At 35.4% G+C, this 21,822-nt stretch overlaps 4 protein-coding genes across 5 annotated transcripts in view; 2 read left to right on the top strand and 2 right to left on the bottom strand.

Annotated features, from left to right (window-relative positions):
* LOC118264471 (uncharacterized) overlaps positions 1-7,725 on the bottom strand; it is a 51,417-nt gene extending 43,692 nt beyond the window's left edge. The window contains exons 1-2 of the mRNA XM_050704735.1: positions 7,520-7,725; positions 3,554-3,778 (exon numbers count right to left, since the gene is read on the bottom strand). Coding sequence (XP_050560692.1) covers positions 3,554-3,645 — 92 coding nt within the window. The 5' untranslated portion in view covers positions 3,646-3,778; positions 7,520-7,725. The remainder of the gene's footprint in view (positions 1-3,553; positions 3,779-7,519) is intronic.
* Positions 7,726-8,973: 1,248 nt separating this feature from the next.
* Positions 8,974-10,787, bottom strand: LOC118264321 (uncharacterized). 2 transcript variants are annotated; one of them, XM_050704737.1, is made up of 4 exons: positions 10,615-10,787; positions 9,808-10,108; positions 9,266-9,524; positions 8,974-9,082 (listed from the first exon to the last, which is right to left on the bottom strand). In XM_050704737.1, exons 1-4 carry the CDS (start codon positions 10,623-10,625, stop codon positions 9,027-9,029), a joined length of 627 nt encoding a protein of 208 aa, XP_050560694.1. In that variant the 5' UTR covers positions 10,626-10,787; the 3' UTR covers positions 8,974-9,026. The 2 variants fall into 2 exon arrangements, with proteins under 2 accessions (XP_050560694.1, XP_035432689.2); XM_035576796.2 differs by having other exon boundaries at positions 10,263-10,784.
* Positions 10,788-11,032: 245 nt separating this feature from the next.
* On the top strand, positions 11,033-17,681 carry LOC118264472 (nuclear autoantigenic sperm protein). Its single transcript, XM_035576986.2, has 9 exons — positions 11,033-11,200; positions 11,941-12,116; positions 12,499-12,599; positions 12,804-12,964; positions 13,260-13,365; positions 13,742-13,882; positions 14,172-14,246; positions 14,347-14,591; positions 16,097-17,681. Exons 2-9 carry the CDS (start codon positions 11,941-11,943, stop codon positions 16,307-16,309), a joined length of 1,218 nt encoding a protein of 405 aa, XP_035432879.2. The 5' UTR covers positions 11,033-11,200; the 3' UTR covers positions 16,310-17,681.
* Positions 17,682-19,269: 1,588 nt separating this feature from the next.
* Positions 19,270-20,890, top strand: LOC118264792 (prostaglandin reductase 1-like). Its single transcript, XM_035577427.2, has one exon. The coding sequence runs from the start codon at positions 19,324-19,326 to the stop codon at positions 20,320-20,322; it is 999 nt and encodes a 332-aa protein (XP_035433320.2). The 5' UTR covers positions 19,270-19,323; the 3' UTR covers positions 20,323-20,890.
* Positions 20,891-21,822: the final 932 nt, after the last annotated feature.

Here is a 21,822-nt window from a genome sequence, read left to right on the forward strand (position 1 = left end):
TAGGATATTTATTTGCTATTTCTAAGTGATATCCACGAGTTGATCCATTTTTAATTTCACCTAATGAAAACTATTTGCCAACCCTGATTCATTGTTGTATTTGTACTTTAGGAGCATTCATATATCAAGTCCAGCTGTAACTTTTCCTTTAATGTCAAGTCCTATGAAAATCCCGAGATTAATAGTACAGTTGATTTTCGGGACTAAGTAAAACGGCCGGGAAAGACTATTGTATTATCTAGACACCATCCATAACACGCATCTCTATAGCATAAAGTCTGTCTAATAGTTTTTAAAACAAAATAACCGTATAAAACAAAATTTAAAAAAATCAAACTAACAGTTTTGTTTTACTAAAATCGACCTACACAGTACATAATTAAATTCAATTTCAACTAGCAAGTAAGTACTTTCCTAAAGTTACATTAGGTAGCACAAATAAAACGGAGTAACATTCGAATATAATGTTAACAAACGATAAATTAAACCAAAAGTCACGTTCTCAGGTAAGCAATCCTCCCACATAATATAATGTTCGGTTAGTTATTTGCCTAAGTAATATTTACCCTCGTAGGAAGGGTCCAAGGAGTTCCATCTTGTAAATAGAAATCTACTCACGACCAGTAAGCAAAATCCCATTTATAAGATAAATAGCCCAGGTACGTAATATAATCTAGGATAATTTATTACTTCTTTTGGATATTTCTACGTGTTTAATGTTGATACTTTGTATTTCAATATGATACAAGTAGTAAAAATAAGTTTTAATTATATTATCTATCACTCTGTCCATATTTACAGAATGGGGTACCTAACATTTACATAATATTTTTGACGCGTTGTGTCTCGCTATTACGAGTAATATGCACCAAGAGACAATGTAAGCTTTTGAGGAATATTTTTCCTGAAGACGTGTTAGTAGTTACAAAACATTTATTTTCGAAATCTGGGGGCACGGCAGTTCCCCAGCAAGTCGAGAAGCGGCACGGCCGTACCATCCTTTTCTCGAAGCAATTCGGCCTTTTTCGACCCCCTATAATTCGGTTGTGGATAAAGCAAGAAACCTGAATCTTGTAACTAATCCGGCATTGTATAAACACGGAATATTTAAAATTTCAGTCAATTTGAACCAGTAGTTTAAAATGACAACTTGTTAAAGTTTCTAAATTTTGTCACTCACTGACTCACCGTCATCAAAAGTCCAAGGCACTTTAGCAGACTTAGAAGCTTCATATTTGGAATACATATAGAGTTTAGTGTCTTAATCATGGGAAAACTTAAATATTTTGTAATTTCGGTCCAGTTTTCCAAATACACCAACTGCATCAATAACTTTGTAATCCCATATAAATATATGGGATTACAAAGTTATTTATGCAGTTGGTTTGGTGGTAGTTATAAATTTAATAGGTGTAGATAGGTACCTACCATATGAGGCAAGGGAGGGGGTATAGGGTGGGGTAGTACCGGAAAAGAAAAAGAGTTCCACTACATATAAAAATAAGAAAATATCATAAGACCTTTAACAAAATTCGTTAGAAGTAGATGGATCAAAAAGAAAGGCTCTACAAAAAGAAGTGAGATAATCAAAAACATCCTGTAAAAAACCCAAGTCTCGCAGCTCAGTCTTTCTACCGTCAAAAGTTGTGAGATCCATGTAATACCAAGTCGGTTAATCTATTTAGTGTCTACTTGAAGGACCTTCTGTCTTAAGTTATTACATAAGTTATTATCATGCCAATATTAAAAATATTTAACGTTTTAAACAAATAGATCGACTTGGACATCCATGAAAACAAAATGAATATTACAATATTATATTAGATTCTTTAGTCTCTCGCGCCTCACGCGATTGAAACTCTCGTTTGTTGGTCGCTGGCCCGTCGCTGTGTAGTGTTACATACTAATAATCATGTAAGTATGTCCAAGTCAATCTATTTGTTTAAAACGTTAAATATTTTTAATATTGGCATGATAATAACTTATGTAATAACTTAAGACAGAAGGTCCTTCAAGTAGACACTAAATTGATTAACCGACTTGGTATTACATGGATCTCACAACTTTTGAGGTACCACTGAAGCAAACTTGGTGGTAGTTACAAAACATTTCACATTTTCGAAATATCCCTTTACCAAAAACAAGAATTAAGATTACTAAAGCTTACAAATCCTTAAGATATTTTAGGTAGCTCCATCCAACTAAAACAATTGTTACAATCAATTTAAGGATTTACAAAAGAGCTAACTGACGTTTCACCTTAAATCCGCGTTCTGGAAAAGCGAAAAGGGTAGCGTGTTCCAAAGTCCAATTTTATCAACGTCGATTTAAAGCTTTGCCTTATATCCGAAGATTTAACTTTGTACAAAGGAAACCTCGTTTTTCTACGTCCACTGTAATTTTATGAAAAATATTAAATATTCCGGGAGTGGCGTCGAGTGGCAATTTTACAAGACGTTTGTCGCAAGATGAATATTGCTTCTCAGGCTACAGCAGGCTCCGAGTAAAACTAGAGTTCGCAATTAACTCGTATTACATACTTTGACAATATTTATACCCCGGATTATTGTACGATGGTAGCGAGAGCAATAAATGTCGACGAAATGATGTTGATATTCGATAAACACATTTTTTATGGGCCAATCCGACGGAGATCTACATCAAATTGGTTTGTGTCATGCGATTGTTTCAACTTTCAACGTATTTTGTTTTGGTAGCTCAGCCTTACTACCTGAATGTAGCGTTTATTCAATGAATGCGTATGTTTATGAATTAGGTCCAACTCCAAACTGATTTGCTGGATTGGATAAAATTTGCAATTCAATGATCTCTCAAAGACTTCAGACAGACTGATTCCCTCGGGCGATCTTATAGCAGCTTTATTATTTTTGACGGTAACGGAGTTAGTTACGTTCCCCGATGAATTAATCATAGCCCGTGTTCAAGCCAAATTAAATTTAAATACGAAACTCATTTTCAAATCATTTATAGCAATTTCGTATTTCGGTTTGCCTTAATATTTCACACAATTCGATATTTCATCTGAATCATAAGTACTTTATCCTCTGTAACCACCGGTATTTAGTTATTACAGAGGTTTATATAGGTACCTATACTATACTAGCTACGATTTGGGCGGGTTACCAATAACTTAGGGATACCTACCTACATTAAGCCGTAAACTTGAGACGGGTACGACGAGAATCTACGAGCTAATGGAATAGAGGCTCCTACAGGTTTGAGCCGTCCGAATGAAAAACTTTGTGTTGACTGTAAGTAGGTCTACCGGGATATTCACTAACTCCCACGTCAATCTGAACGATGGGTTGTTACATTTTAGAGAGGCGGTGCCATTGTCAAATTACATGATTGAAAGTTTCCGAAGACAATAAATGATTGATTGGAGAACTTGTCTGATAAATTATGTCACTGGATATCTTACTTCCTATTACCCCAGAAGCTTTATTTTACGTGTCGATATTCTATAGATCAATAATTTACAATACAATAACAAAAATATTATATTGTGACGTAGTATTTATCGTGTACTAACCTGGTGAGGAGCAAGGTGGCCAGCAGGTAGAAGACTGAAGGGTGTACGCCACATTCGCACTCGGTTTGCGGCGTGGCGGTCTGGGCCTCCATGCCTGTCCCGAGTTTGTGATAGGCGATGTACGCGCGCGCTGGACTGCCGTGGGGAGCAATTTTTGTGGCCTTCTCTCGCTCCCGATAACACTGAAACTGATCATCTGGTCGCTGAGGAGACTATACTCCTCACCTAGAAAACAAAAACCATTGTTACAATATTTATTTCTGCAAACATTTCTAAGGAAACCAACCCATCTTCGGGTAGAACTTAATACATCTGTTTTTGCTTATTTCTCCGTGAACAAAAGAAATAGTCATAATAAACCGTATGTTTATCGTTCCGGGTGAGATGTTAGAGCTGGGCGAGGCACAAAGGTCAGAATAGTGGTAATAAACAGTACGAGGCTCGGAAACCGCTAGTTTCAGAGGATTACTGCCGACTCGAATACTACGGAATAGTTTTTGTTAAACGCGGCTTAGGTATAAAATCAGTGTGCCTTTGCCCGAACCTACCTGTGTTTTCACTTAGGTACCGTACCTAGTTACTTAAGGCTTGCCTATGTGTAAACATTTTTTGTCTGTAGGTTAAAGTAGGTACCTACGCAAGTCTGATCTCAGCCTAAATGACGAACGAAAGCCGCATGTTGAATATATTCGTTGGAAATATTCACACTAATCCCATTTATTTGCGTGTGACAAACGCGTTTACACTTCAGAATATTTCAAATAGGTTATTCATACGCGTCTTTGTGTAGAGGACAAGCGTGGCAGGAATTTTAATACATATTTTTTAAATAACTTAGTTGAAGGACTTCTAGGTAGTTAAATTAAAGTCAGACGCGTGAAAATAATATTGTCCTTTAGTAACTTAGTTTTACAGCTGTTGAAAATTAATCTGCGTACATTATTAAGTAACCTACTTATTCCGAAGTGCTGATTTCGGTATTCCTGTCACGCCTACGTTACATTCGTAGTCTCACCCCTCGTCGAAACATGCCTATAAAGTATATAGACTCGTTATGGTCAAGAGGTTTCTTTTGCCTTTATTTATTTTCCGTCCATATTGTGGATATAGCTAATGCATTATCTCAGTATATAGATATGTGTATAATACCTTAAGTTCAGAGTTATGTAAGACGGGTGTTATTTTATTCTCACACAACAAGTTTCTGAATAAAGTGCACATTCTCTCCACCTTCTGATTTATTGGCTGACTGTCGCTCTCGGCGTGAGAATCACAGGTGGGTGTCGGTAGATACCTATGTACTATGTAGTCACCCACCTACTTGTAAGTGTTGTACATTTGTATCCAGTAAAAGATGGAGGTACCTACTTGAGATGAATTGCTGGAACTTTATAAAGCTCTTTTCATTTTCCCGCACGAACAAAATGTGTAAGTTTAAAAATGGTAGGTACCTACCTATGCTGTCTTATCAAACAGGTTAGGTACGTAGTTACCTGCGTCATGATATCGCACGAAAAGGTACCTAGGGAGGTGTGCAGAAACATGTTGAAAGTTCCCTCAACTGACGAAATTGCATGGAGAGATTGATGCATGACATTCAATCAGGGTATCTGGCGATCGGTTTTCCAGCCTGCACCAATGGGAGACAGGTGTCGGCCTGATATATAGTTATTGGTACTACACGTTTAATATCCTAAATTGAGGCATAAATATAGTTTACACAACCTGTCACAGTGAGGTAGGTGAAGGTACTCGTACCTACAGGTTGTGAAATATACGGGTAATGTAAGCAAGCAAATTGTGGTTTGTACCCCTAGCTGTTCATCTAGTTTACACACGGAATTTAGAGCTTTATTTACCTATTCGTACTAGCTTCTACCAGTGGCTTCGCCCGGGTGGGATAAAAGTATCCTTTCACCCTAGGTAGCTCATACCCTGTTCCTAAGAAGGTACCAAAATGACCTCGAGTTTTTACGTAGGTATCTACTTATACTTTTTTTTCAGGAACTGTTAATAATGTCTATTAATTAGTTAAAACACCCTAGGGATTTAACTTGATGATTTAACGGTTATTAAGAGACTTCCAACGCTGCGGCAAATCCCAATAGCCAATAGTTAATTTTCATATTATGACAAGCAAATGACTAACTAATACCTAGGTACGAAGTCGTGAGTCATCGAATTAAGACAGTAAATATTTTTTAACACTTATGAGTAGTAGAGTTCACGTGCCTACAAGTAGAACCGTCATAATTCGTTCGTGGGAGTGCCCGAACCCTGAGAGCCACAAACAAGGATAACTGATCGTAAAAGTTCATTGCACATGAATAAAAACTTTTTGATTATTCTCCCTTAGTGACCATGGTTCTGGATAAACGGTAGACACTTATTTTTTATCGCCTTGTTTGCTTAGGGTAATTTTAAACAGCCTGTTGCAGAACATAAAAGGGATACGTTTACAGGCTTTAAAGGACTCATAAGTCCTTTGAGGCTTGTCAAATGACCATTGTAATGTAATCGCCCGTCTTTTATGTACCACATTTGAGCGGTAGGAGTACCGCCATAGTTACCTATTACTAAAAATTAATCATTCACTCTATACACGAAAGGTACCACCTCTTTCTAGTGATCTATTTAATGGTCTTTGCAAAATGGCAAAGTTGGGACTCTTAAAACATGCTAAAGAAACTACCGAGGTGATCTTGTTGGTAGTTTTTGTGAGACGTCGCTGATGAATGATGAAATGACCGTCTAATACAGATGAACCTAATCTCATTGACACGCGTAACTTAACGGATGTGGAAAGGTTACTCGCTAATTAACTCTGCTTCAGGTTGTTACGCTGAATTAGATTGGAACAGATGAGTTTTTTTTGAGGAAGGAAATCATCCAATTACTTCTCCCGCCTTGGGTTAGGTGAGAGGGAATGTCAGACTTTTACTGGCTAAAAACCAGCCTACTCCTTCCTACTCCTGCTTTTCCAGCCGGGGCTCCGGTAACTCGCTAAGCAGTCTGCAACTCCGGAACAGAACATATAAGAATATGAATCCTATTGTTCAATATTTTTTTCTTCTTAAGCACACCTTAATACTTAATACCTACATTTTCATGTTATTTATGGAAAAATGTAGAATTTTACTAGAGTATCTAGTTACTAGAGTTTAAACCCCGTGCGATATTTATATAATTATGTATGAGTACCATGAAGCAGATACCGATTCTTTGTCGGTGCACAAATCACATTATGACATCTCCTCTTTGTATTTGCTTCATGATGTGTACCCGGGAGATATGTTGTCAGGTATGTACATCTATACCATATTACATGAATAGACATAGTAGGTATGTATACATAGATACCTAGATTAACTTCTATATATCTGAACCTTCGCTAAAGGTCGTCTGAGTAATTAACCATCGCATGATACAATTTACTGATGGGAGTAGGTACGAAATTATAACAAATGGAGTCACTTCAAATAGAATTGACTCTTATTAGTCTTTAATTCATTTTCTCAACGTGCATTTCAAGAAATTATAGGCCTATGACTGTTACAACCAGTATTCTTCTAATGCCATTAACCACTTCGCTAAAAAAAGAATTTGTATGTTAGTGTAACTTAACCAATATTATTTATTTTGTACCTAGTTACCTACTTACACTACACTAGTCGTGAAATACGAGACTGTAGGCTTCAGTTACCTATAATAAATCCTATGGGTTCACTGAACGGCCTTTTTGTGTGTATAGGTATCACGTAGCACTAAACTATCTAATAAATCTAAATAAAGGCTACCTAGAGCTACCTATCTACGCTTCTATAAGGAAGTAATAAAACACACAAAACATCCGAAAAACATAATCCCAAAAGCACCGTAAGTATTTCTAAGGTTTTATCTACTTACAAACACTTACTAAAATGCTAACGTAATACGAAAGGCTAATAAACAAAAATCAGAACTTACTTTATGGTGTTCACACCACCTTGCATGAAACGTAGTCTTTTGTCACATTTTTCAAAGAGTACAGACAAACTTTTTATTTAGATCTCGCGTGATAGGTATGTCAATAAAGGGTTGTAATCGGTCCGCGAGGTTCTCGTGCACGCGGACACGAGCGCCCGGTCCACGCGTTGCAGACAAACTGAGGGAAAGTGGGAAAATGTAGCGGTATCTAGTGCTGGCGGTCGGAAAACTGTTTTATCGATACGTAGTAAAGTGTGATTGTGTCCGTTCGGTACTTAAGCGGTATTTTGGTGCGTATAAAATTGATTGCACTGATTAAGTATAGGTTTTACTAACCATGGCCTAATTAAAAAGTAGAAAAGGTGTTCCTTGTAAAAGGGAATAGGTGGATATTATAAATACCTAGTTGTCCCTAAAAATAAGCTTTTCAGTATTAGGAAACCTAAAGTTGCTGATAAGGTACTGTAAGTTTAGAGGCCCTTACATGTAAATTTCTCCAACTCCATGTAGGCATTGAATCTGCCAACTGATACCTATTGTGTAACTAAGGAGTAAGGAACGAATTAACTTTACTTACTTAAAGAATACAAGAGTCTGATAGCCTAGGTACTTGAGATTTTATCGACAAATGTCTCGATAATGCAGAAACATTACTAAAGTGTGATTGGGCGGGTGACCGCTAGGGTGGGGTGGGGAAAAGTCGATACCACCCCGTGTCATTATACGATGCAAGCTGCACCACAATTAGTAAAATAACTATATCAATATTATTATTATTAATCATTTAATGAGTGAAATATTCATTTGTGTCACAGTACAAACAATAACTAGAAAAAAATTAAAATAAAGTAGATAGCTGTAGATAGCCTACTTCTCTTTTCTCTTCTAACGAGAAAAAATATTCAGTTTTTTTTTTATATTTTCGGTAATACAAAATAATACTTATTCCCGTGAATATGATTTGTATGTTTCAATGCGACTGCACGCTTGGCGCAGTGGTTCCGTAACAACCTATGCTACGCAACGCGTTGCGCGAACGATGAAACAACTCTTTGTGTGATCCACTGATCCACAACTTAATATTTCCGATTTGGGTATGGTGTTTGTGCATTAATTTCAATTTTTGTAAATCAATCTCTAAATGTCGGTAGCCCCAGTCCGCTCCTTAAACATAAGGGTGTAGGTTAGCATGTAATCGAATGTGACTTTTTCCACTTTATATGTGCTTTTAAAGACTTAGAATTTCAAATTATCCATAACAACTTATAAGTGTTAAATACCTAAACGCTTAGGAAGCCGTTAATATTAGAGGTAGACTCGATACTCCCGAAAAAATCAGGATAGGTAGGGTTAGGTAGCTAAAACATTGGGAAACTGCAGAGGATAAGATATAATTTTTTTTAGGAGCTTGGGAATTAGTAATTATCTTTTGAAGGTAAATAAGTTAATAAAAATCACTTTTCTATATTACTTATAATATATTTTTTATTTTAAAAATAGAACTAATTCAATGTTCCTCCTTGACTGGACCTCCAAAAATGGATGGCCATGGTAAATTACCTCCTGTAAACAAAAAAATTGATTCTTTATGGATACACTTACAGAAATAGGGAACTACATAGATGATTTGTGTTTTATTTTTTTAGAGGTAATTTTTAACATCATTTTTAAATCCATCCTAATTATGCAAAATAAAAGAAGATTTCCAGCCTCAATTGTTAAACAATTATTAAACAGGCAAAGTACCTTGTACTCTTTCCAGTGCTGCCTTTCTTATTTCTATTTCCAAATCTTTAATAATGAGTTCTTTTCTAGCAGCCTGGATTTGTAGCTCATTTAGTTGCCTTTTAGTGTTAAGCTCCTCTTCAAGTAACATAATCTTTAACTCATCCGCATCTTTCTTCTTTTCATCTTTGAAGCCAGAATCCCTAGAATTCATGGCTTCTTGTCTTTCATTGATTGAGGAGGTTCTTCGTCTCCTTGACCTGGACCATAGTCTAGGAACCTAGAATAATGATCAAGCTTTACCATTTCATTTATTAGTTTTATTAGTAATAAATAATAATTATGTTGTTAATGTTAGGGCCTATTTTACCACTTTATAAGTACCTGATAAACTTATAAGACAGATGGTTCATACAAATTACGTTCTTAATTCAAATTTATCTGGAACATAGCAGCTATCCAGACATTGTGAAACAGGCCCTTAGTGTTTCCAATATTTCATTCACCAATTTTATTGAAAAAACAAACTTAAAAAGGTATTATTTTTTATAAACTGCTTTTACCTTTAATGGATCATTAGCTGCAAATGGTATGTCCACATCAATTTCACAATTGACAACCTTTGGTAGACTTTCACTATCGCTATCACATTCAGATATTATGGCCTCAACAACATTAGAAGCATTCTCTTCCTCAATTTCTGAACAACTGTGACCCAACATGGTACAGACCTGTGCCAATATAGGGTCCCTTTTAACAGTACATGTGCTACCAGTCTGTTCTATACTTTCTCTCGTAGAAAAATAATATGATTTGCTAGCACTTTTCAGTTTTTCCCACATTTTCAATAAAGATTGTTTTGATCTATAAAATGAAAAAAGTTCATGATCATAAGGTATAAACACCAAAACCAAACAATATGTAAATATAATAACTATATGAGTCCTGGGGGGACTTGAAATTAGTAGAGGTTTTGTTCAATGAATTTATGTACTTTACATTTGGCATTATTTAATACCTGATTATTGATCCAGTAGCGTTAAATGAAGCAGTTATTTGCATCCACGCAGATAATTTTGCTTCATTGGTGGATCCATCTGTTTTTTTACTTAATATAATGTCTTTATGCTGCATGAGCAATTTAATTAATTTTTGTTTTTCGTCATCCGTAAAATTTTGACTCCGTTTTCTTTTTTCAGCCATTTAGTGACAATTTTATTTACGAATTTACCAATTTAAAACCAAATAAAAAGAGAAAAGACTAGCCGATAGGAATGCTCTAGTAGCTAAGGTGTCACTTAGCGCAAAGAGTGTTAAAAAGTCACAAGTCAAGGAGTGTTTTATAATAAAACAGTATGGGGATAACTAACATGTTTAGCATAACATGCTAATGGCATTAGGTTTCTATTTGGGTTAGCTGATGGTAAGGGCAAGGGCATAGGGCTGGTTGAATACAGGGGTAAATAAATCTTCGACTATAGGGTAAATAAATAGATGAGCGCGTCGCGTCAAAATCTGACAGTAGTACAGTACTGACTACTGACAGATGAGTTGAGATGACCTTGACAGTTGACAGACGGAATAGACAATGTACTAGACAATCTAGACATAGAATCAATTTTGCTAACAGCCAGTTATATGAAATTGTGAAAACTAGTATAATGGATTATTTATTAATATATTATAATGTGAAAAAAAATCAAATGTGCGCTGGAAAATAATATTTCACCACAACACCATAGTTTCATAAACAATATTATGACATAGATAATATTTCTTTGACAGTTCTTCTTCCATTCATTCTTCAATGTTTTATCTGTCTGTTTTTTAACGACGAGCAAACGGAATAAAGTCGACACGCGTGCATTTCTTCAAGTTTTACCGGAATTCATTTAGAATTTGTTCATAGATTTGTGTTGGAATTAGATTATTGTTGTCTTAAAATAAGCCGGCAGAGTAAGTATTGACCTTCTTATAAGTTTCACGTGCTTAGCAATCGAATGCGGAAACCAACATTTTCGCGCGGTTATTTCATTCAATAGTCTAATTTCCTAAATAATTTGATTATTTCTGTTATAAGTCTTCTTTATTTCATGTTTTTCGAGGTAATTTATAGTTTATTACCCTTTGCGGCTGTTCCACGTGGAATTGGATAGTTAACCATTGTATTTGTGTCGGTATTAGGACAATACCGCTGAGCCGACCGTTACATTGCAGTAGTGATGAAAAGAAAGTTATTGTCTGTATCATTGTGAGTTTTTCGATACTTTCTAACGTAAATTTACTTTAAAAGTTAAACATGACATCCTGTTACATTCCTTGTTTGTAGATTTAACTTATACATAACTACATAAGTAGGTACCTATATATACATAGCTTGTTTGATGTCATCTTTTCTATAGTTTGTATGTTATCTCATTTTTCCGCGTAAATGTATCATACTGTGTCTACTAACTTGATTATAATAGACAGCCTTTTTAGGAAATGTGGATCCATACAAACAATTCTATGTTCGGTTAAAAAAAACTGTATTTGGTATTTACACCATACTTCTTATACCGAAAGTCTGTTTTCTATTTTATTTCAGTCTATTTTCAACACACAACATACATTAGAAGGAAACTAAGATTCAAAAGTCTAACTAAACTTTTATATTAGAGGTTACCATTACCATTAATCCTTTGTCTTAATTTCAGATGACTGAAGTATCAGAAGTGTCGACCTCCTCCCCAACTGAGCTGTTGGCTGCAGGCCGCAGACATTTGGCTGTCAGAGACTTCAGCGCGGCTGCCAGTACCTTAGCACAAGCCTGCGAGGGACTTGCTAAAGAACATGGAGACACTGCCGACCAGTGTGCTGAGGCTTACTTATGGTAATTCTTATTTCTAATCGGGGAATCTATTATTTTTGTTGGAGAAAGTTTTCATTTCAAATATTTTTATTGTCACATGAATTGTTCAAAGTAATTTCACTAAAATAAGGGTTATTATAATTTTCACTTAAGTACAGACTTTTCCTAAAAGAAATAATAGGATGGAGTCTGGGTGTGGTAATAATAGACTGGAATAGACTTGTACTTATTGTATCCATAGGTTTTATAACGGGTGAAAAGTGGGTTTTTAGTATTTACTATGTGCAGTTTTATCTGCTATTTCATTCAAGCTCATATTATTATAACTACCTTTCTACCTAAATTTGGAGGTTTTATAAATATGATAACTATTTATTAAGGAAGCTTTTTATTTATTTACCAGGTATGGAAAAGCTTTGCTTGGTCTGTCAAGAGAAGAGAGTGGTGTCCTCGGTGATGGTGTGCCAGGCTCAGGAAATGCTGATGGAGAAGAAGAGGATGAAGGTAAATCTTATAAGGCTGTAATCATCTTTTACTACCTGATAAAAATATATATTTCTTGTAATATTAGGAGCTATATTGTTGTAGTAGGGATCTTTTAGTTTGAAGCTATGCTAAGCTACTTATGGTCTTATTATTTTTTATAATTTTAAAATAATGTATAGTGGTATTTATAGACTTTTTGAACTGAATAAATATTTTCTTTAGAACAAGAAGAGAATGGAGAAAACGGCGAGAACGGTGAAGCTGAGGCTGAAACTGCAGAGAATGGGAAGGAAAATGGAGAAGTTGAAAAGAGTGAGGCAGAGTCCACAACCAAGGATGAGGAGCCAGGCAGCAGTGCTGCCCCTGAAGAAAGTGAGGAGCCGGTAAGTTTGAAGACTTAGTCTAATTAATTGATCATCATCAATTAATTTTAGGGTTTTATGTCTAGCAGATAGAAGTCTTACCCCCTATTACATGAGACTGATTGGATAACAGGTGGAAAGTAGATGTTACATACTTCCCTATCCCTTCAAAAATTAAAAGGTTTAGTAATATTTTATGTATTCCAAGAAGAAATTCTAATTAAGCAAGTTTTGTGATATGTCATGTGTAAAATTCAATGACAATAGTCATAATTCAAATAAAAATACTTCATATTAAAGTTGTGTTTTGTACCAGGGAACAACAAATGGCGACGCCGACGGCGAAGCTCATGATGAATCTGTGATGAATGTGGATGCAGAGGATGATGTTGACAACCTACAACTTGCTTGGGAGATGCTTGGTAAGTATGACGCAATTCATTAATTTATTTATTTCAGATGGCTTGGTCTGCTGAGACTATTGTTTAATTTTATATGATAGCAGCTTATTGACTATATCAGTCCTGTTATTATTTAATTAGAAGTATATAAAATGTACAATAAATCCAACTTGAGAATTTTTACAGATAACACAACTATTGCAAAGTCAGTGAAACATCACTGTTATCATAACTTTAACATAATTTGACGTAAATCCCATAATATTTTCTTGCCAACATATAAATTATAATTTTATTCATTTTACTGATGAACTAAATCATTTCTTTTGTCTAAGTATGATGTAAATGTCGCAATTATTTCTATTAATATAACTAACCATGTATATCTGTCCATCAGACCTAGCGCGCAGTATCCTGTACCGGCGCGTGCAGGACTGCGGCGGCGACGCGGCGCGCGCCCTGCTGGCCGACGTGCACCTCGCGCTCGGAGAGGTCGCGCTGGAGAGCGAGACTTACGACAAGGCGGTCACTGATATGCGTTAGTATTACCGTCATCTTATACACAAGAAATTAAATATCCTTATAATAAAGTATGGGTAACTGCTGGGTTGAGATATTGATGGTGAATAAAGACTAACAACATAACTTAGCTGATATGGAAAGTGTACTTTTCTTATCAGAATAACATAATAGTTGAATAAGTAGAGGACTATAAAATGGGCCATTCACAGAGAGAAAACTAAGCTATTTATCCAATAACTCTTGTGGACTGCACGCAATTGCACTGTTAACATCACATCTTTATTGTATTTTGTTCTTATTTTCAGAAAGCTGTTTAGATCTGCAAAAGGAACTGTACCGTAGCGACGACAGGCGGATTGCCGAGACACATTACCAAATCGGTAAGCAAAATCATTATACTCATTATATCATTAGCACTTAAGCTAAGTCTAAAGACAACAATCAACATTCGTGAATTTAACATTTCTCATATTTTTGCAGGTCTCGCAAACTCCCTGGCATCAAACTTCGATGATGCGATCACACATTTCAAGAATGCAGCGAACATTCTGGAAACTAGAATCAAAACTTTGGAGAACCCCGCCACTGTTACTGAAGATGCTACAGTCAAGAAGTTCTCGACTGCGGACCCATTCTATTCCGTCGAGGGAGAAATTAAGGAGTTGAAGGAACTTCTCCCTGAAATACAGGAGAAGATCCAGGATATGATGGATTATAAGGCTGAGGTAAGACCTTGCGATTGCATTGAGGATACTAGGAAAATGCTGCGCAACATGATTATCAAGGAGAGGTCTCAATGTCAGTTGGAATGCCAAGCTTAAGGCAGAAGTCTTATGTTGCAAACACCTGTTCAATTGGCATTCTTGTTTAATCATTATAATTAGGTAGACCAATGTATGTGTACAAATACATTGATCAGTATTTTAGCCTTAGATACATGACAAGCTTTGTGTAAGCTTAAGAGTAATTCGTTAACATTCCATGACATTGTGATATTACTTATTACATAATATTGAATTTGTTCCTAAATTATAATATTGTGCCAAATTGCTAAATTGTTGCCACCAATTTGTGATATTGTGATTGTTTTAATAATTGACTGTTACTTATAATCAGTATTATTTTTAGAAATTTTGAATTGAAATGAATGTGTGCCTTAATTTTGAATGTTGTTGATGTGATTAATAGACTGAGAAATTAGATAGACTGAAGGACTGAAAGTGGTTATTAATAATTTTGTACTGTTACAATTAATTTCCAGTGTCTTTAATTGTTTAGTGTTAGTATTGGTAATTTATATTTGGGTGTGTATTATGCCTTGTATAGATTATACAATAATTTCTGCAGTTTCTGCTTATGTATGTGAAGAAACTATAATCTCAATAATGTAGACTGCCAGCTATATTCAGCAGCATTTATAATACTCGTAGATTTAAGTTCCATGTACTGATTTTTTTTTATCTGAATCATGTTAGTTTTAAGCCAACATTTTTACCACAAGGCCATTTTTATATTGTGTTTTGCAACATTTTGAAATAAATTTGTTCAAAATTAAACCCTGTGTGTTATTTCAGATTGTACCCAATACATTAATGGCCATGTGGTTGATTTGTTGCTTGTTTTTGTTATGATCATGGCCATTGATGTTCATGGTTTTAATTAAGTGCTCTGTGTGAAATATGCTAACATAACAACTTAAATTCATTGTTTATCAAAAAGCAGAAGTTATATCAAGAAGATAAACAAGAATTATAAGTATACTAGAGAGCAAATATTTATCACAACTATATTCCTAAAGATTTAGCAATCACGGTTATTAATACTCGAACATTCTCCGCGCGAGAAGAGACCTTTGGTCAGCAGTGGCTACTTATAGGATGTTGATGATGTCATTCATAAGATGACTGGCAATAATGGTAGTAAGTCATTAGATAAGGAATCTTTTCAAGCAGTCACTGCTCGACATCATCGGCCAATTCCGACTATTGAGTTTACTTACTGTCTTAGTCTATTTATTCACCAAACTTTACTGGAAACGACAAATAACTAAGAGGTAGGCAGAATCAATATAATAAAACTACTTTTTTGGTACTCTTTTACCATTTGTGGCTATGTTTGTAGTAGTAGTTAGCAATGATTTGAAAAATCCAAGATCATAACATGAAAAAATATTCAGTAACCTGCTATGGAAGTTTACTTAGTATTAAAATCTGTTTTACTTAATTCACAGACGATAAAACGAGTTCGCGAAACGCTGTGTCCGTCGAACGGTGAAGGAGCTTCGACATCCAATGGTGCTGGACCCAGCTCTAGCTCAGGTGCAGGCTCTAGTTCATCAGCTCCTAAACCAGCTGCCTCCGACATTTCCCATCTCATCAAGAGAAAGAGAAAGGCGAGCGAAGGAGAAGCTGACTCCTCCGCTGCAAAGAAGGCCAATACGTGAATGTCACCGCCCAACACATTAAAGTACCTGTAAGGGCCTCGACGGATCTGTAAATTATTTGAAAAATCGTTGAACAGGAATGTATTCTTTGAGTCTATCAGATAATAGTAATCTCATTTAAATCTCACCTGGACCAATATAGTTTTTAACGAATATGTAGAAATGAAACCACTCTGTATATCACCTCAGATTTGAAGAAAGCAATAATCTTTATTTGTTTTAAATGTAAGGTAATGTTTCGTTAATGTTTTAGGGTGAAGAAACTACGGTTTTTGATAACTATATTATGCTATTAACTTATTAGGCTCAAAGAAAATACATGAAAAATGTCTAAATTATTTAAATTAATTATTATAATTAAGTGTTGGGGCCCAAACAAGTAACCTTGTGTACAAAAAAACGCGTGATTGTCAATGTTCAAGTGAATGTATCGTCCTAGGAAAATGCTTTCTTACAATGAAAGCACAAACAGATGTATATTTTGTATGGATCTTGTTGTGTTTGTCTGACTATTTGTTAGGTTGGTTGTATGGGACATTTTTGTTCCCCAAATTTTAATAATCAAACATCTAGTGTGGTCAATTAAGTCCTTAAGAATTTTAAATTCGTTTTACATAAGATATGTCTCTGAGTTTGTTGTAATTAGATTTTAAATCAAAGAATCTACTATGTTTAGTTGAACTGACTTTTTTCGTCATAAAATTGGGACAACGACATAATTGGTATAAAAACTAAGAATTATATTGTTAATTTCTTATTAGTATCAAACAGTTATTAAGCGTCCTTTTGATTTCCTGAATACACACAATAATACCTTTTTATATTGTTAGTTCTTTAATATTGGATTTCTTCTTAAGTTATTGGTATTATCCTAAGTTATGAATACTTCATAGGGATTTGAAAATCTAACTCTAATAATAGTATTTTATGTTACATTTTTAAACAATCGGTGTTATGTTCTCGATATCACAGACACATGATAACATAGATGGAATAGATTATTAATAACAATTTATACTTAATTATTCTTACCCCAATAGTTTCCCAATTTAAGCCTCCCCCGCCCCCCCGATAGGTGACAGACTGAATTATTTAGCACCTACCCAATAAGATAAGCTTTACAACACAACACAAAGTTTAATAGCTTTTCCAGAAGAATGTTATCTTTTGATAACATTGATTATGATGAATATCAAAATGTAAAATTTTGCCTCAATATTCTTAAATGAAATTGTTCTTCGTTAATCTTGATTTAAAAGGTATGATAAGTGTATAACGCTTTGGAAGTTATAATGTTAAGCTATTTCGTTCTTAAATAATTTACATTGTAATATCACATTTAGTTTACAATAAAATTAATAGTTTTGATATATTTTTGTCTTTTATTTTAGTATCGTATTTATATTATTTTTAAACTGAAGGATAGCGGGTATAATATAACATACATACATATAACAAAAGGCGTGTGAAATTTAGCACAATACGCTGTTTTTGTAGACTGTTCGTTTTGAAGACATTGACATAATATGATTTAAAAATACGAAGAATACGAATATGAATTAAACTAATAGAATATTTACACTTAAAGGGATAATTGGATATTAGGTAAATACCCCCTTCTCAATCTTCCTAGTCCCCGATTCCCCAACAACCCTTAAATTCCTAACCCCCAAAACGCAACCCCGTGCGTTGCCGCAACCCCCGGCAACGCACATGTAACGCCTCTGGTGTTTCGTGTGTCCATGGGCGGCGGCGTTTGCTTACCATTACGTGAACAGTAGGCTCGGTAAACCGGCTTATACAATAGAAAAATGGTGATATATCATTCGAGAATTCGGTGAAAGAAATGTCAGTAGTTTAATTAGCGCAGTGGCTGGGTGACCGGCTGTTGTGCAACTTGATCTGAGGCTCGATTACTGCATGGAACTATTTTAGTGGGTACAAACAATATGTGTTTGTAAACACGTTTATAAAAATACTAATACCAGCAATGACATTTGCATTTAAACATAATATATCTAATAAAACCTAGGTGCGTTATTTAATTTACACATTCGTCACCTTTGCAGCTCGTAGACATCACTGAGTACAATGACTTGCCGAATTAGTATTGCTATATCATGCCACGCAATTGGCCAATGTTCAGTCGTTATCTCCGTAAACGTACAATATTTACTTGTAAAGTATGCGTTGAATATTATTGTCGAAGCTCAATTATGTATATCAGAGTTTTATTATGTTTCACAACTATTTGTATATTAGGTACATTATTATTTAGAAATATACATGAAATAAGAATTAAAATAATCTATAATATAAAAATAAGTCGGATTTTCCTTCCTGATGCTATAACTCCAGAACGCACGAACCGATTTCCACGGTTTTGCATTCGTTGGAAAGGTCTCGGGCTCCGTGTGGTTTATAGCAAGAGAAATGCAGGAAAACAGGAAACACAGGCGAAACGGAGTTCGCCAGGTTTGCTAGTCTATAATATAAAAATAAGTCGGGTTTTCCTTCCTGACGCTATAACTCCAGAACGCACGAACCGATTTTCACGGTTTTGTATTCGTTGGAAAGGTCTCGGGCTCTGTGAGGTTTATAGCAAAGAAAATTCAGAAAAAATTCAAGAGAAAAGCAGGTAAACAGGGAAAATCATTGGTGGCGAAACGGAGTTCACCGAGTTTGCTAGTAAGAAATAAATAAATATGTACATCAAATATTTTTTCTTCGATCAATTTCGTATTGGCTTAGGTCCGCTAACTTTTTCTAATATATGTTTCGAGAACAAACTTAACAAAATAAATGTATACCAGTTCACTCATCGTTTAGTCATACTTAAATTATCAAACCACCATGACTTGGTATGTCATGCATGCTTTCGTTTTTACAGATAACTGTATCGTCATTGTGACTCCAAATCAGGTAATTCTGTTTTTTATAAGTATAATGTATCTATATAAGCACCATGCTCCACTGGCACGGCACAGTTGATTGTAAATTGTTCAACGATTACCATGGTAAAAGCACGGAAATACGTCGTGAAGAACTATTTTGAGGGTTATCCCAAACGTGAAGATTATGAAATAGTTGAATACGAGCTGCCTCCACTCAAGAATGGAGAAGTTCTCGTCAAAGTTGAATGGGTGAGTGTGGACCCGTACATGCGAGCGTACAATAGCCGAAAAACTCTGCCATATGATCAGTCTGGTTTCCAAGTTGGATTAGTTGAAGAATCCAAGGATCCTAGATACCCAGTTGGATCCAGAATAATATCTCACTCAGGGTGGTGCGATTATTGTATCATTAAAACGTTTAACAGCAGTGAGACCATTTGGGATCCCTATAAATTACCAAAGTTGCAAGGTCTCTCGAATTCCTTAGCAATAGGAGCTTTGGGCATGCCAGGTGCTACTGCTTACTTCGGATTTCTAGAAGTTTGCAAGCCAAAGGCTGGTGAGACAGTTGTTGTGTCGGGCGCTGCTGGAGCTGTGGGCTCTCTGGTCGGACAGATCGCGAAGATCAAGGGCTGCAAGGTGATCGGCTTCGCTGGCTCCGATGATAAAGTCAAGTGGCTTGAAGAGATTGGTTTCGACAGAGCTATCAACTACAAGACTGCTGACATCGCGGCGGCTCTGAAGGAAGCTGCTCCCAATGGCGTGGATTGCTACTTCGATAATGTTGGAGGCGAAGTCAGCAATTCTGTCATAAGTCAAATGAATACTGGCGGCAGGATTTCAGTTTGTGGTGCTATCAGTTCGTACAATGGTCCCAGTGGCGCTACAGGAAACATACCTTTGATGACTGTGCTGTACAAACAATTGCTTATCCAAGGGATTTATGTTGACCGATGGTTCGATCGACTAGATGAATTAATTAAAGATGGCACAGAATGGATCAAAAGCGGAAAGTTGCAGCCTAGAGAGCACATTACTGAAGGGTTTGAGAATATCTTCGACGCTTTTGTGGGAATGTTAAAAGGAGACAATTATGGAAAAGCTGTTGTTAAATTGTAACATCTTTATAGACATCATGATCACAATCACATCATAGGGTTCAATAATATTGTCGATTCATTTTACTTTAAGTACCTACCTAAGTCATGGTGGCCCGGAGGTTTAAGACGCCGACTTCTCATGCATGAGAATGCTGGTTAGAAACCTACTAATAGCAACTGGGTACCAATGCGATTTTTCTGAGTTATGTGTATTTTCTAAGATTATTTAGACACCAATGATGAACGATGAAAGAAAATATCGTATAATTTCTAAGAAACCTTCTCCGTGTGACAAAAGAGTAATGGTCAGCAGTGCTCCACTTATATGTAGCCTACATAATGTAGGCTGTTGATGTGGTGATAATATTGTGAAGACGTAGACAGAGAAACCAAGTTTGTGAAGAAGGTACCTAGTACCTATTTATGCTTAGTTAGAATAAAAATACCTAGTCTATCTAAATCACGCCTAAAATGATACGAGCTTTTTGCCTCATCATTCTTATTGTTGAAAAAAATCACTAATTTATGTGCGTTTATCGCTCGCCTACGTTAGTAAAAATCTGATATAAATATATTGTTGATAATTTGGCCTGTTTTTTATTGCTCTTGTTATAGATAAGTTTAGGCTAGCTGGAGGTACTTATATAGATATTATTATATTGTATATTCTCTTTACCATAAGTGTAAAAAATGACAATAATATTAACTACATTTTACTTATATTTAATGCGACTGCCAACATCCTATTACTATTATGTACCTATGTACATGCATAACTACGGTGCAGTCGGTGCGTTGGTTCTAAGGGAATTTAATTTAAGAACGATACCCACAGAAAAAATAAGTATGAGTCAATTGTATCTTTCTTCAGCCTTTTAATAATTTGCAACTTGATCTGGTACTGGAAGAACAAGCTCTAAGATATCTTTCAAGAAGTGGTTAAGGCTCATGTCAGGTTATGGGAGTTTCTTCACATTCAATAAATGAGTCTACTTCTTCGTCTCATGCTTTTAGTTGGTCTACTGGCTTACAAGAGTAGTCGACGTTAAAATAATTTTATACAAAAAGCCGTACGTAATCTTTGTATCAAAATAAATAATCTTCTCAAAATTCGTCAGGTTCTTGGTTACGAAATCGTTGGGGTTTTCAATGTTATGCTTACGTGTCCTATGTAATATGTAAACGATCTTTGATACATTTATCTGATCTGATTAAAGGAATTGTCACGTATTCATATCAATCTTATGCCTATTGGTATCAGATAAAATGTCGCATAAGTACCTAAAGGGATTTTAGTGTTTTCATATAGGTAATGTTGTTATTCATATCAACAAAAGTATAGAAGGCCGTTGTTAAGTGCTCAGAAAGTACCTAGATCATGTGTTTATAAACACTTAACATATGCACACTTTACGATTTAACTGTGCAGTTTTAACCGTACAGTCGAACTGCACAGTTAAATAAGTAAGGCTTTACAGCACTACTGTTGCTATGCTAAGACATTTTTATTATTGTGTTT

The sequence above is a fragment of the Spodoptera frugiperda genome, chromosome 26 (genome assembly GCF_023101765.2).
Source record: "Spodoptera frugiperda isolate SF20-4 chromosome 26, AGI-APGP_CSIRO_Sfru_2.0, whole genome shotgun sequence".
NCBI classification, from domain to species: domain Eukaryota; kingdom Metazoa; phylum Arthropoda; class Insecta; order Lepidoptera; family Noctuidae; genus Spodoptera; species Spodoptera frugiperda.